This window comes from Ziziphus jujuba, chromosome 5 (genome assembly GCF_031755915.1).
Source record: "Ziziphus jujuba cultivar Dongzao chromosome 5, ASM3175591v1".
Taxonomy (NCBI): domain Eukaryota; kingdom Viridiplantae; phylum Streptophyta; class Magnoliopsida; order Rosales; family Rhamnaceae; genus Ziziphus; species Ziziphus jujuba.
The window spans coordinates 8,762,329-8,775,548 of record NC_083383.1 but is presented as its reverse complement, the minus strand read 5'-3'; the positions used below and the strand labels follow the sequence as shown (position 1 = coordinate 8,775,548).

General features: G+C 34.8%; 2 protein-coding genes across 5 annotated transcripts; both read left to right on the top strand.

The window, feature by feature from the left end:
* The first annotated feature begins 245 nt into the window (after nt 1-245).
* On the top strand, nt 246-5,729 carry LOC107420501 (bifunctional nuclease 2). 2 transcript variants are annotated; one of them, XM_016029487.4, is made up of 11 exons: nt 247-713; nt 1,163-1,472; nt 1,676-1,846; nt 1,969-2,018; nt 2,187-2,243; nt 2,342-2,407; nt 2,545-2,619; nt 4,021-4,139; nt 4,593-4,684; nt 5,313-5,368; nt 5,450-5,729. In XM_016029487.4, exons 2-10 carry the CDS (start codon nt 1,166-1,168, stop codon nt 5,363-5,365), a joined length of 990 nt encoding a protein of 329 aa, XP_015884973.1. In that variant the 5' UTR covers nt 247-713; nt 1,163-1,165; the 3' UTR covers nt 5,366-5,368; nt 5,450-5,729. The 2 variants fall into 2 exon arrangements, 1 of the variants encoding a protein (XP_015884973.1); XR_009638852.1 differs by lacking the exons at nt 5,313-5,368; nt 5,450-5,729 and adding an exon at nt 4,266-4,464 and having other exon boundaries at nt 246-713; nt 4,593-4,690.
* Nucleotides 5,730-7,213: 1,484 nt separating this feature from the next.
* On the top strand, nt 7,214-13,210 carry LOC107403691 (phosphatidylinositol/phosphatidylcholine transfer protein SFH8-like). 3 transcript variants are annotated; one of them, XM_016010599.4, is made up of 15 exons: nt 7,214-7,376; nt 7,520-7,629; nt 8,275-8,572; nt 8,680-8,779; nt 8,969-9,235; nt 9,333-9,410; nt 9,543-9,644; nt 9,741-9,790; nt 9,886-9,985; nt 10,086-10,184; nt 10,299-10,412; nt 10,905-11,037; nt 11,453-11,856; nt 12,686-12,760; nt 12,878-13,210. In XM_016010599.4, the coding sequence occupies exons 2-15, from the start codon at nt 7,596-7,598 to the stop codon at nt 12,899-12,901; spliced, it is 1,878 nt and encodes a 625-aa protein (XP_015866085.1). In that variant the 5' UTR covers nt 7,214-7,376; nt 7,520-7,595; the 3' UTR covers nt 12,902-13,210. The 3 variants fall into 3 exon arrangements, with proteins under 3 accessions (XP_015866085.1, XP_015866084.1, XP_015866086.1); XM_016010598.4 differs by having other exon boundaries at nt 7,214-7,402; XM_016010600.4 differs by having other exon boundaries at nt 7,216-7,402; nt 12,881-13,210.
* The last annotated feature ends 10 nt before the right edge of the window (nt 13,211-13,220 follow it).

Sequence of the window (13,220 nt, the reverse complement as noted above, 5' to 3'; positions counted from 1 at the left end):
AGAAAACTTATTAAAGAGAAAATAATTTTCAAAAAAACAAAAAAACAAATAATTTGCTCCAAATTTAACAGCAAGAGAAAACGTTTTTTTTTTTTTTTTTTTTTTTTTTTTTGTGTGTGGTAATAATGCATTCGTAATAAAAAATTAAAAAAGTACACTAGATAAGGGTTAGTGAGGTGAGGGGTAGGAAGGTAATTTGACAAAACATTATTGATTAATTAATGTGTTGGGGGGTCTCAGTGCAGCTGCAGTTGCAAGTATTCGTAATATCTGTGTAGAAAGGAGGAAGGAATCTCTCAATCTTTCTTATCTTCTTTGCCCGTCTCTCATTCCTTTTATCCGATCCTTTCTTGTCGGTCTTTTTCTTTTCTCAAGTATCCCAAACAAGTTTCAACTTACTTGCGCTTCCCACTATAACTTTTTTTTTTTTTTTATTCCATCACTGTTTTTCGCTAATTTTTTTTTTTTTTGATGACCCACATGGTTCCTTCTATTCAGATCTTTGCCAATTGTACATAAAAAATTTCTATATATAGATCGTCCTTCGGTTTCATCAGGATTTTACTTTCTCAGATTTGTAATCCTGAATTATTGAATTATCGGACCGAATACGTGAGCGGAAGCATCCAGAGAAACGAGGAATTTTTTTTCCTGTTCTTCTGGTTTTGATCGGTGATTAAAAAAGCTTTTTGATTCTTGATCTCTATTTTAAGGTAGAGATTTTTTGAAGGCCTTGAGATTGTGAATTTTTTTTTTTTTTTGATTTAATTCGTGTTTCTTCATGATCGATTGTCTAATATATGCTAAGATACAGGAATTTTAATGAGCCAGACACAGAAATTTTAGTGTGGTCGAGTGGAGATTTTTTTACTGGATATTAATAATTTTTAAAGAAAATTAAATTGGCACTTAAAGTAGTGCTTATTCCTGCGTTTTCTCAGTAATCAAGCATAATTTTACAATATATGTATGATAAATATTTTCCATAAACCTGTAGTCACTTTAATTAAATGTTCTAAGCGAAACTTTGCTATATTTCCAAATTAAGGAACATAAATTTGCCGAATTGACAATATTAGTTATCAACTTTTGAATATTATTTCAGTAATCTAACGGGTTTAAGATCTTCTAATTTGTTTTATTTTTTGGGAATATTTTGTAGGAGATGGTGATGGGGTCTCTGCAAGGACCAGTTATTAGTCCCACTGTTCAGGCTAAACGAGCCGGACTTTACACTGTGCCAACGTTGGGTACCTTCGAAAGGGCTAGGCTTCTTAGAAATGAGTTGTGGGGATTCAAAGGAATCGGCGGCAAAATCACAAAGGCAGGTTTTCCTTCCCGCCAATTAAATGTGCGAAAATGCAAGACAATTCAATGCACTTTCAGTTCATCCTCTAATGGGAATGGAAGCATGGCTGAAAATTTCAATGAAAATGATGAAGATTACGTGAACTCCAGCGTACTCGAAGCTGGTATGCTTAATCCAGTAGCCATCTTCCCTTTTGTTATCTTGTAGTTGTTGAACTCTCTTTCGTTGGTTTATATGTCAGCCATTTGTTAGTCAAACTATGTTCTGTTTCAACAATTTGAGCCGCCTGTGAATAGTTACAGCATTTGTAATGGCTATCTCATACTGTTATATTGAGGGATATATGTTTATGATGGTTTTGTGTAGTTGAAGTGAAGAGTGGAATAGATGGTTTCATGATTAAAATGAGGGACGGTAGACACTTAAGATGCGTACATAACAATCCTCAGGGTGGGCACCTGCCAGATTACGCTCCGCATCCTGCAATTGTGTTGAAAATGGAAGATGGGACCGGTCTTCTTCTCCCAATAATTGTTTGTATGTCATTTTGCAACTAATGGTTTTCTAGTATGAAGAAGAGTGTAACTCTAGCTATTCACGTTGTGTGTGGTCTATTACTTTTATGTCAAATAAAAGCTAATATTTGTCTGATTTTACAGTGGAGATGCCAAGTGTGTTGCTTATGGCAGCAGTGCGCAATGTTCAAATTGTATGGTGCTTTTTTTAATTTTAATTTTTTATAATTTCTAAACTATCTCTCTTCTTGAATGATTCAAGGTCTTTTCTCTCTTAGGTTAATTGACCTGTACAAGATAGATTTCTACAACATATTGGTTTTGATAATTGATGAAGTAATAACTTGTATGTCTGTTTTCAGGCTAGGCCTACCCTTTATCAAGTGGTGAAGGAGATGATCGACAAGATGGGTTATGAAGTATGTTTTTGCATATTTATATTTGTCTTACAATTCGATAATGCTACTGACAAATGTTCTTAATGATAGTGGTATGATGTCGAATTCTATCCCTGCAGGTTAAACTTGTTAGAGTTACAAAGAGAGTGCATGAGGCATATTTTGCTCAGTTGTACCTCACCAAGGCATATATTACAAACTCATGCTGCGATTTAAATTCTTTCATCTTCTTTTTGTTTTGTTCTTCTTTTTCCTTTTTACTTTAGGTGGTGGGGAGGATTTGGGTAATTGGCATTACAAACATAGATGTATGTAAATGCAGGTGGGTGATGAGACAGAGTCTGTCAGCTTTGACCTCCGACCTTCAGATGCAATCAATATTGCAGTAAGATGCAAGGTAGCGGAATAATTTTATCTATGTTTTTTTTCCCCCCTACACTGTTTTCAGAGTTTTGGAATTGCTTCTACACATTTAAATTTTACCTCAAGAAATCAACAACTATGCAAACTGGTTCTTCAAGCTACATTCACTTGTAAGTAGATATTTGCATTGATGGTCAGGGTTTTTTATTGAACCATATTTAGTTCGTCTCATTAATGTTACTGAATGGCATTACACAGTTCTTTGCTATCTTGATTGAAATTGTGGCTACTTCACCGACCGGTCTTTAGACCATATGATGGTCCTGACAATCACCCATTTACAACAACCAGACAGAAATGCTGCATTAGAAAAACCTATCACATATGGAATGTTAAATTGTTTGTAGGATCATATATTATATATTTTAATCTTTTAGGCTGTAGCTATAAAGTGCTGGTTCTTTTTTCTTTTTTTTGTCCCCTTGAAAAGATACCCCATGGGGTTGGATACAAGTTGCTGTGTTAGTTTCATCAGAGCTTTTGTCATTGATGAACTTGAACTGAATAACACATGAAGCCTTCATATGAAACAATAAAATTATAGTCTTTTTTTATTCAAATACCTTGGTTCTGGCCTCAAATTACGTAGCGAAAGAATTGTACTATCTTTGATTTAATTGATAAATAGTACGTTGTCTTAGGAGATTGAAAGAAAGATGTGTCTGTATTTATATATATTATGTTTTCCACATACGAATTTTAATTTTGGAAATAAAAGCTTGCCTTTCTTTTGAACATGTCTATCTTTACAATGTTTAGCACTGGAAAGTTGACATTATGGTTGCCGTCCATTTTAAAATCCATAAGATTTGAACCTGTAGGTTTTCTTTCTACCACCTATGCATCAAAGTGCTAAATATATTGAAATGCTAAGCAATAGTTTCCTACTAAAATTGGCATAGTTTTACATGGGTAATTTGTCCATTTATTATTCTTAATGAAACTGTATTGTACAGTGGGAAGCTGAAGTTTGAGTGTTCCTTTGTTTAAACCACATAGAGTTAATGATGGATAGATTCCTTCACATTTATATCTGAGTACACAAATCTGTACTCTCCAGTATTCTCCATGGTTTTATACTTTGCAGTAGTAATTCCCTTGCAAGACATGATAATGTGTACGGGATACTTAATTGTTTTACTTTGTATGCAAACAGTTTCTCTATCTCTTGAAGTGCTGAAAATTGAAAGTATATTTTCGATGTAAAGACTATAACAGGGTTCTATGCGAACTGCTGAAGTAACCAACTGTAGTGTAGATTCGACTTTTACTTTTAGGCTTGTGCTAATCTACAAACATGAAAGTAGAAGGCCTAAATGTTAGTACTGGTCCCTTGTTAACTGGATAGTGTCTTTTCCAATGATATCATATGCAGGTTCCAATACAAGTAAACAAGTACCTGGCATACAGTGATGGAATGAGAGTCATTGAATCTGGGAAGCTTACGACACAGACCCTTGCTTCAGATGGCTTTTTATTTACTGAACTGGATCGGTAAGTATTGAATAACCTGATACTATTTCCTTTCTTGTCTACTAGATTTATGTATCCATGTCAAATATATGAAAGTTATGTGTTTTGGGAAGTCATTTGATATCTAAGTTTTCTTTGATTGCTAAGTTTTTTATGTGAAAAAATGTATTTCGTGATGGAACTGGAAAAGCAAAATTGGGAGGTAATGTGACATGTCAAAGGTACCCACCAAAAAGATGTGACTTATCACGGAACAGATAATACGACTGTCGCCTCTGATCTAATATTTCATGCCTGAAGAGATTAATGATGAAATGTTAGGTTGGATTGATGCATATAGCTGTTGGTAAGCTTAACAGAAGAAGGAAATAATCAATTATTAGTGTCTGTTATGAATTTGAGGAAGATTGAGACTATTTGTAAATTGAGTACTGTGGAAAAGGAGAGGCTTTTAATTCAAAGAGATAATTTCAGGCCAAGTGGTAAGCCTTGTGTTGAAGCAAAGGAGTTTGATCTTGTGCGCAACATGCTGATTGCAGCTGTTGAGGAACGCTATAGAGATGCTGGTAAATTTCAACTTTTTTCTAGTCGCCCATTTATTTTTCTTTTAAGTGCATATTTCTAGTTTGAGCTTTTATTTATTTATTTTATGGTTTTTTGTTTTTTTTTTCCTTTTTTCAATTATGAATAAAATGTGGTTGGTATTGAATGTTATTAGTTAGATACGAAGTCTTAGTCCATGACATTACAACATGGTTCTGACTGCTAACTTGTCATCAGTATGATCAGGGTGTGGCTTTCAGATTACACTACCTTTATTTTTTATTATTATAATTTTTTTTGTCCCTAAAAGTGCATTATGCGTGATTTTTTGGACATACTAGTTAGTCTATAGCATTCTAGGGGTTGTGACATAAAACATAGGGATGTTATTTTAGAATTCAAAATATAATTGTATGCTGGTAATGATATTGTCATCGGTGGTTTGTTGGTCCTTTTTCCATAGCAAAACTTTAGTTTACTGAACTAAAGGAAATAATAGGACCCCTACTTTTGTTTTTGCTTTTTTGTTTACCCTTTTTATAAGTTATAGCAGAAGAGGATCCTCATGTTTCCTATGCAATAAAGTTGATTTTCATGATATCGAATTAATTAGCACTTGATCAATTCTAATGCATATGTTGCCTTGTACAGCTCAGTGGAGGGACAAACTGACTCAACTTAGGGCCAGAAGAAACTTGACCTGAGAGGTATTAGGCTTTGTTAAATGCATCTCTCTCTCTCTTCTGCTTTTGTACTTGAAGTGAGCGGGTTCTTGACTTTTGTTTCAGGCACTCCCGAGATTTATATTGTAAATAGACACCATTGTTGGAAGTTGGTGAGGCGGGCTTTCAGTAATCCGTCATGCCTCTATCCTCTTCTGCCACTCTATATATATATATATATATATATATATATATCTATTTAGGAAGTTTGTGAATATATGTATGTATAGATACGCTTTACTGCCTTGTAATTTTCAAGCCACAGTCATTTTCCCTGCTTGTTCTGTAGCTTATGGAATGCTTCGCTAAATATCTATGCATTCGTGGTGCCTTTACCACCCCATTACACGGTGCTTTTCCTGCGCTTTACTACCATAATTTGACAAGTAACTTTCTAAATATATATTTCTCGGCCGTTAGGCTCACATCGTTAAATACTCAATAGCATGGCAAGCTTAGAAGTTGCTATTTGCCTAATTAGGGGACTTAATATTAAATCATCAATTGAAATCTAGACATTTTAAATAAATTAGTTGTTTTGCCACTGGTGTTCGTTCAGGGACAATGTGACTGGTAAGTTAAACCAGGGTTAAGCTACAGTCGTTTCCCCTTTAGCAAAATAAAATATGTATATATATATATATATATATATATGTGTCTTAACAGCGCAATGCCCTATAAATCCCACCTAGCGAACAAAAAATTGTAAGCGTTTTCCTTTGGTTTAAAAAAAAAAAAAAAAAAAGGGGGAAGGAAATTGGAAGTTGGAGATGGACAAGATAGAATATCAAATCGCGGTATTTAGGCATATTTTGAATGCACGAAGTGGGAGGGAGCCATAATTAGGCCTATTTTGAATGCACGAAGAGGGAGGGGGCCATATTGGAATTCAAAACAAACGAGATTGGTCGTTTACAACTTTTCTGCTTTGCCATTTTCTTGCCTATGATGTGTGACACGCAATACTGTATGGGTGTTGAAAAAAATATAGTCTTAGGTAAATTCGCCAATTTCATTTTTTATTGGGATTTGGTAGTTTGAGAACAATCCAGACATTGAGAATCAAACGAGAGATCCGTTACGGCACTCAAAATGCTGGTTTCTCAAGCAACCAAGACTCTTTAAATTTGGAATACCTGAGAGTCCATTATGACTTTTTATAATTACAAAGACAAGCTTTTGTAATGATACCATAAGCATAATATTCGCCAAAGAAAAAAAAAAAAAAATTACTACAACAAGCATAATTCTCAGCCAAACCACTCAAAAAAAATGATTTGCATTATTGTTGGAATCAAACTTCCTTGAATTTTACACCAAAGAATCATTGTCTTTTGGCATCACCTTATCAGCAAAACATATTTTATCGTTTTAAAGATAATTACACACATATTCTCTAGGCTTGTTATTTTACCTTTTTCTCAAAAAAGAAAAAAAGAAGAAGAAATTATTATTAAATTTGTACTGAAACAACAGAAAACAAACTGGGTACCGAACAAGCAATTTTCTGTTTCACCCAACACAAAAAATAAAAAAAAAGAAGGTAATTTTCTGAAGAAAATATATAATTTTTTTTTTAATAATAATATTATTATATTTTTTTAAATTTTTGAACGGAAAAAAGGCAGTGAAACGGAGCCAACAACCGGCGGCGATTTCCCGCCAAGCTAGAAGTGCTATATTCTTGACACGTGGCATCTAATAACCGAAGTACGACCCAATCAAATTGGCTGTGAATCCTGCCGCTTCTAGTCTTCTTTCATTCACCGTTTCTTCCCGTTACAATCCCTTACGCTTTCGCTTTCGTTTTCGTTTTCGTTTTCCTTTTAATTGTCGGAAAATTTATAAAATAAAATAAAATAAAAATTAATTACTACTTAATTGATCAACTAATTGATACCAAAAACAAAATTTGAAGTCTCCTTAAATTCACTCCTTCACAAAGACTCCTTTCTCTATCTCAGCTGAAACGCGCGGTCTGTAACCATTGGAGGTCTGAAGCACGGCACTTTGCGACTGGTTTATATTCCTTTTTTTTTTCTTTTTTTTTTTCCCCAATTCCTTGTTTTCTGTTTCAATGGTCCCTAATTCAGTTTTGATCTGAAATCTTTCTTTTTTATTTTTATTTTTCTACAGCAAACACAACTTGGTTGCTGCCTTTGACGAAATGCTTTTCCATCGTCTTTGATCTTGAACTTTGAGGACTCTAATCATGTCTGGTCCACTTGATCGATTCGCTAGGCCTTGTGAGTTGCTTCCACCGAACCTTTAAATTTTATCCTTCTTGTTTTCTAATTTTACTTCGGTTTAATTTCATCGTTCAGATACTTTGCACTTCTCCATGTTGTCTAGTCGATCTCTAGGGTTTTCAATTGTGTGTGTATGTGTGTGTCTGTGTGTGTGTGTGTGTGTGTGTGGGAGTTTCAAGAGTACTGAATTTGGAGGTTGTTTCTCCCGAATTGAGAAATTTTTGTTGTTAATTTGATTTCGGTGGGTATCCGAATGCGATTCCCCAATTTTCTCATCCGGCCGCCTCAACTACTTTAGCCGACACAGTTGGAGTACACCAGTAATGATGTTTAAAGATTGGCAGAAGTGGGCCTTTTTTTGGATCTTTGGTTTGGACTGGAAAAATATTATAGAGAAATTTTATATTTTATTCAAATTACTTGTAATTTTCTTTGAAGCAGTAGATTCAAAGATGCCCTAAAAGATTATTGTTTGCAACTCACACAGTAAATTTAGATGTGCATATTTGTTAATTCTGGCCATTTAAGGTTGAAATAAATAAATATCCGCCTTTGGAAGGTATATGGAAGTCCCTCATAAGAATTTAGGTTGCTTATGTTGATTAGTGTACGTGATTTGCTTATTTTGGTGTTGATTTTTAGGCTTTGAGGGGTTCTCTGGCCATGATGAAAGGAAAGAAAGGAAATCAGATTTTGAAAACTCAGAGGATGACAAGCGCACAAGAATTGGGAACCTGAAAAAGAAAGCAATGCATGCATCAAGTAAATTCAGACGTTCTCTTAAGAAAAAGAATAGGAGGAAAAGTGGAACCCTTAATTCTGTTTCTATTGAGGATATTCGCGATGTTGAGGAGCTGCAGGTTGTAGATGCATTTCGACAGGCACTTATCTTGGAGGAGTTGCTACCTCCAAGATATGACGACTATCATATGTTGTTGAGGTATTTGTCATTCCACATGGAAGATGAGATATGGTGTTTTAGCTTGTTGCGTTACTCCTATCTGGCTTTTCATTCTCTGAATCTCAAGAGTTATAATTTTGTTGCAGATTCTTGACAGCAAGAAAGTTTGATATTGAGAAAGCTAAGCACATGTGGGCCAACATGATTCAGTGGCGGAAGGAGTATGGTACTGACACTATTTTGGAGGTAATTTCATCTGATTATTTGCTGGCATTTGAGGCATGATCTTGCCTTTCAATTTATTTGTTAACTAATTATCTTTCAGTGGCTAGTTTTGTTAACTATTAAATAACATTTTGTGAAGACTCCTATTAGGGAAAACAAAGGAAGAAACTATGTGTTGAACCACTGATGATTGTTGTTTTTATTTTCCAGGATTTTGAGTTCAACGAATTGGATGAAGTTCTAAACTACTATCCTCAGGGTTATCATGGTGTGGACAAGGAAGGACGTCCTGTTTACATTGAAAGATTGGGAAAAGTTGATGCCAACAAGCTTATGAATGTGACCACTTTGGAACGGTATGTGAGATACCATGTAAGGGAGTTTGAAAGGTGTTTTGCAATCAAGTTTCCAGCATGCTCTATTGCTGCAAAGAGACACATAGATTCAAGTACAACGATCTTAGATGTTCAAGGCGTGGTATGTTGTCCTGTTGTATCTATTAATTAAAAAATATTTTCTGCCACCATTTTAGTATATTAGAACAATTTTCCATTGGTGTTCCAATTATCTCCAGGGATTTAAAAATCTAACGAAACATGCACGGGATCTCATCATGCGATTACAAAAGATTGATAATGACAACTATCCCGAGGTATGTAGATTTGATATCCAATGCGCTTTGATGATTTTGAATATTGTCAATGTATTCAGTTTCTGATATCTCTTTGTAGGTTTTATGTAAAATCTTCTTATGATTGTTTCCTAATGTCTGAACTTTCTGCAGACACTTTGTCGGATGTTTATAATAAATGCTGGTCCTGGTTTTAAACTTCTCTGGAACACAGTTAAATCATTTCTTGATCCAAGAACAACCACAAAGATTCATGTATGTTCCAAAATTTGAAGTTTTAATGTACATATAAGTGTCAATTCTCATGGTTAACTAAATTTTAAGATCAACTAACATGGGAGTTTCTCTCAGGTTCTTGGTAATAAGTACCAGAGCAAATTGCTTGAAATAATCGATGCGAGGTAATTAGTTGGGTTTTGTTTTCTGATATGCTGGTTATTTTACATTTGATTCCGCTTTTTTCTTCTTTTTTAATAAATTTGGAACTTTTTCATAGCGAGTTGCCAGAATTTTTGGGTGGTAACTGTACCTGTTCCGATCAAGGAGGTTGTATGAGGTCTGATAAGGGGCCATGGAAAGATCCAAACATATTGAAGGTTTGGGTCTGACCCTTGATGTTTCTAGATTCCTTTCTTTGGTTCCCTATTTCTGTTGAAATTGTGGTTTTATGGTTCTTTAATGATTGATTGGATGCAGATGATACTTAGCGGTGAAGCACAATGTTCCAGACAAATTGTAACAGTTTCAACCAGTGAGGGCAGAGTTATTGCTTGTGATAAGCCTCGTTTTCCTATGGTATGGTCTGCAAGAGCTTCTTTCCATCTTTCCATGGGAACTGAGCATTGCATATATTAATCTCAGTTCAAGCCACACTGTTCTCTAAAGCTAGCTTTTATGTTGTTGATTCAGGTGAGGAGTAGTGATACTTCTACTGCTGAGTCAGGATCGGAAGTGGAAGAAATGGCTTCTCCCAAGTCAAGTTTGAGCTATTTACGACCTAGGTTGACTCCTGTTTGTGAGGAGGTAAGTATTTGCAATTGATAACTCTGTTCAGTTGATATTCACCACCCCACACCCACAAAAATAAAAAAATAAAAATATATATATATATATATATATTGTTGAGCAGAAAAATATATTAACATATTAAGACCAGTTTGTTTTGTGAAGTTTTTTTGATGTATTTAAATTGTTTTTGTGAAGCTTTTTTGATGTATTTAAATATACTCTCTCTCTCTCTTTCTCTATGCTGTCTCTATAATTTGTTACTGTTGGAGGTTAACCTCATTTGCTTTATAGGAAACTGCCTTTAAATTCTACATCAGTCTAACAAAATGTTTTACCTTTTGCTCATCTTTTGCATGGAAGCCTTAAATTATAAGCATCTTTTTAAATCACCTACGTTAAAACATGCTAATTATCCATCTGGCAATAAGGAATGAACTATCTGTAAGTTTGTATATAATGTCATGAAATTATTGAACTAACAGTAAATAGCATTTGATGTTTGTTTAGACAAGGGGGGTTGGTAAGGCAAGCAGTGCTGGTGGCTTGTCTGAGTATGACGAACATGTTCCTATGGTAGACAAGGCTGTCGATTCAGCTTGGGAGAAACAAGTGTCACGTCAGAATCCTTCTGTTTCTGGAGGTTAGATTTTTTTATAGAACACTATAACCCGGTGTTTATCTGTTGAATATGGCATAGTCAACATAGCATATGTTGCAACCTCCATGCTAATTTATAACTTACTATTATTTTTGAAGCCTACCTGCACTGAAGGGTGCCTGCATTTTGGGAATACTTTGATCTTTTCATATTTTCTGAGTGTTTCTAATTTACTTTGCCAGTTTGTTTGCTTATTCTACTTAACAAATATCACTGATAGCTAGGTACTCTTATCTTTTCTAAAAACATTGGTTAAAATACCATAATGCAATTTTATAATGACATCAGGCTTTTCTCTCTGTGTCATATAGATCTCCCTCATGGAAAATAGTTGATTTTTATTTTTGGCTTCATTTTTTATTTAAGAATCCATCTAATTTACTGTAATCAATTGCAGGACCAACTTCTCTGCCAATTGTAGTAAAAGCTCCAGAAGGAATATGTGCTTATATCTGCTCTGTGGTTTTGTCAATCTTTCTTGCTCTTGTTACTTTCATCCGATCAGCCACATTGTGGGTGGCCAAGAAGCCCCCTTACACTGTGTCTGAAACTAGCTATGACAGTCCTAACCTGGCTATTGAATCAGTTCCAGTGGAGGATTTCCGTCCTCCATCACCAGCTCCAAAGTTAACAAGAGCAGATCTCCTTTCATGTGCTTTCAAAAAGCTTGGTGAGCTTGAAGAGAAGGTAGATATGCTACAGGCAAAGCCATTTGAAATGCCCTATGAGAAAGAGGAGCTGCTAAATGCTGCTGTTTGTCGTGTGGATGCATTAGAAGCAGAGCTAATTGCTACAAAAAAGGTGATTGTATCTTATTATTTGATACTCTAGTCTGTGATGACAGTTGTGGCACCAATATGTTTCTTGTCTTTTTCCTTGTTTCTTTTTTTCTTTTAAAGGGTGTTCTTAGTGCTAAAATATTCACACTGTTTTACCCTAATTTGAATCTATGAGGTCTAACAGTTCACAACTTACAAATCTGCATCTTTTTAATTCTGTATTTTATGACACGTAGTTTAGCTGTGCTTTGTTAGTAAAATTTAGGGGGTACCTTCCCTAAATATAACTCCAAATTCTCTTAAGTTCCAAGGCAATTGATCTTTGAATGTGAAATTGACTAGAGTGGTGGGTTTCTTTTCTTTCTTTCATTTTTTTTTTTTTTTTTTTTTTTGGGGTCATCGTCACCGTCGTCGTTGTGGTGGGGGTGGGATGGGGCACTGATTCCTGTTATATCCACCGTCTGCTGGAGGAACTTATGTCCATGTTCAGATGACTACTTGAGAGAAAGGCCCATTATTGCTGGCTGTGTACTTCAGATTCCCAATGGCTCGATTTGTTATTGATTCCAGGGGTAGAACTCTCTTGAAGCATTTAAAAGCAGCCTTTTTTTGCTAATCAGTCTATCTATTAACTTGTTAATAATTATTAATTAAAAGCTAACATATGGCCAATTCTACTGTTGTCTTTATGTTCTTTGGCGAAACTAGCTTGCCTGTCTTTTGTCATTTGTATGTATAATTAATAATATACAATCGTGTATTTCTAGCATTATGCCTTTTCGTTTGTATGTTGCATGCATATTTTAGTTGTTTGTCGACTCATGTTTGTCATTTTTCTTCCTTATGAACAGGCTTTGTATGACGCTTTAATGAGGCAGGAAGAATTACTTGCGTACATAGATAGACAAGAACAGGCTAAGTTTCAGGTACTTTCAAAGTTTTGCTTTCCATCTGCAACTGAAAAAAAAATAAAATATATATATATATATATATATCTTTTCATGAGACTGATGATTGGGTGTGTGTTCTCCCTGGTCGTGAAGCAGAAAAAAAAGTTTTGCTGGTGAGGTAATTGGTGTGCATGGTGAATAATGTGGCGATGATTGATGCGGCTGTGAGGTTCCATTTGTATGGTGGTTGTAAATTTGAGATGCTTACGAAGTTTGTCATCTAGATATGCTGTTGCATCCCTTGTTAAGGGTTTTATATATAATTACAATGCGATTACATTTTCTGTAAATAAGAGGAAAATATAACTTTTTTTTCTCCATACTAAAGCTTTTGCACGTAAAGGTTGTGTGGATATAGGTGGGTCGATGGCTGTATTTTTGTGTTTGTGATTATCATATACGATGAATATATCTAAAATTTATTTATCTTCGTGTA

Excerpts from the sequence above, each read along its gene's own strand:
- LOC107420501 (XM_016029487.4), top strand. The coding sequence starts at position 1,166 with ATGGTGATGGGGTCTCTGCAAGGACCAGTTATTAGTCCCACTGTTCAG. Across the intron at positions 2,019-2,186 it reads CAGTGCGCAATGTTCAAATT|GCTAGGCCTACCCTTTATCA; the intron begins GTATGGTGCTTT and ends GTCTGTTTTCAG. Across the intron at positions 2,244-2,341 it reads TCGACAAGATGGGTTATGAA|GTTAAACTTGTTAGAGTTAC; the intron begins GTATGTTTTTGC and ends CTATCCCTGCAG.
- LOC107403691 (XM_016010599.4), top strand. The coding sequence starts at position 7,596 with ATGTCTGGTCCACTTGATCGATTCGCTAGGCCTT. Across the intron at positions 9,236-9,332 it reads TCTTAGATGTTCAAGGCGTG|GGATTTAAAAATCTAACGAA; the intron begins GTATGTTGTCCT and ends AATTATCTCCAG. Across the intron at positions 9,986-10,085 it reads AAGATCCAAACATATTGAAG|ATGATACTTAGCGGTGAAGC; the intron begins GTTTGGGTCTGA and ends GATTGGATGCAG.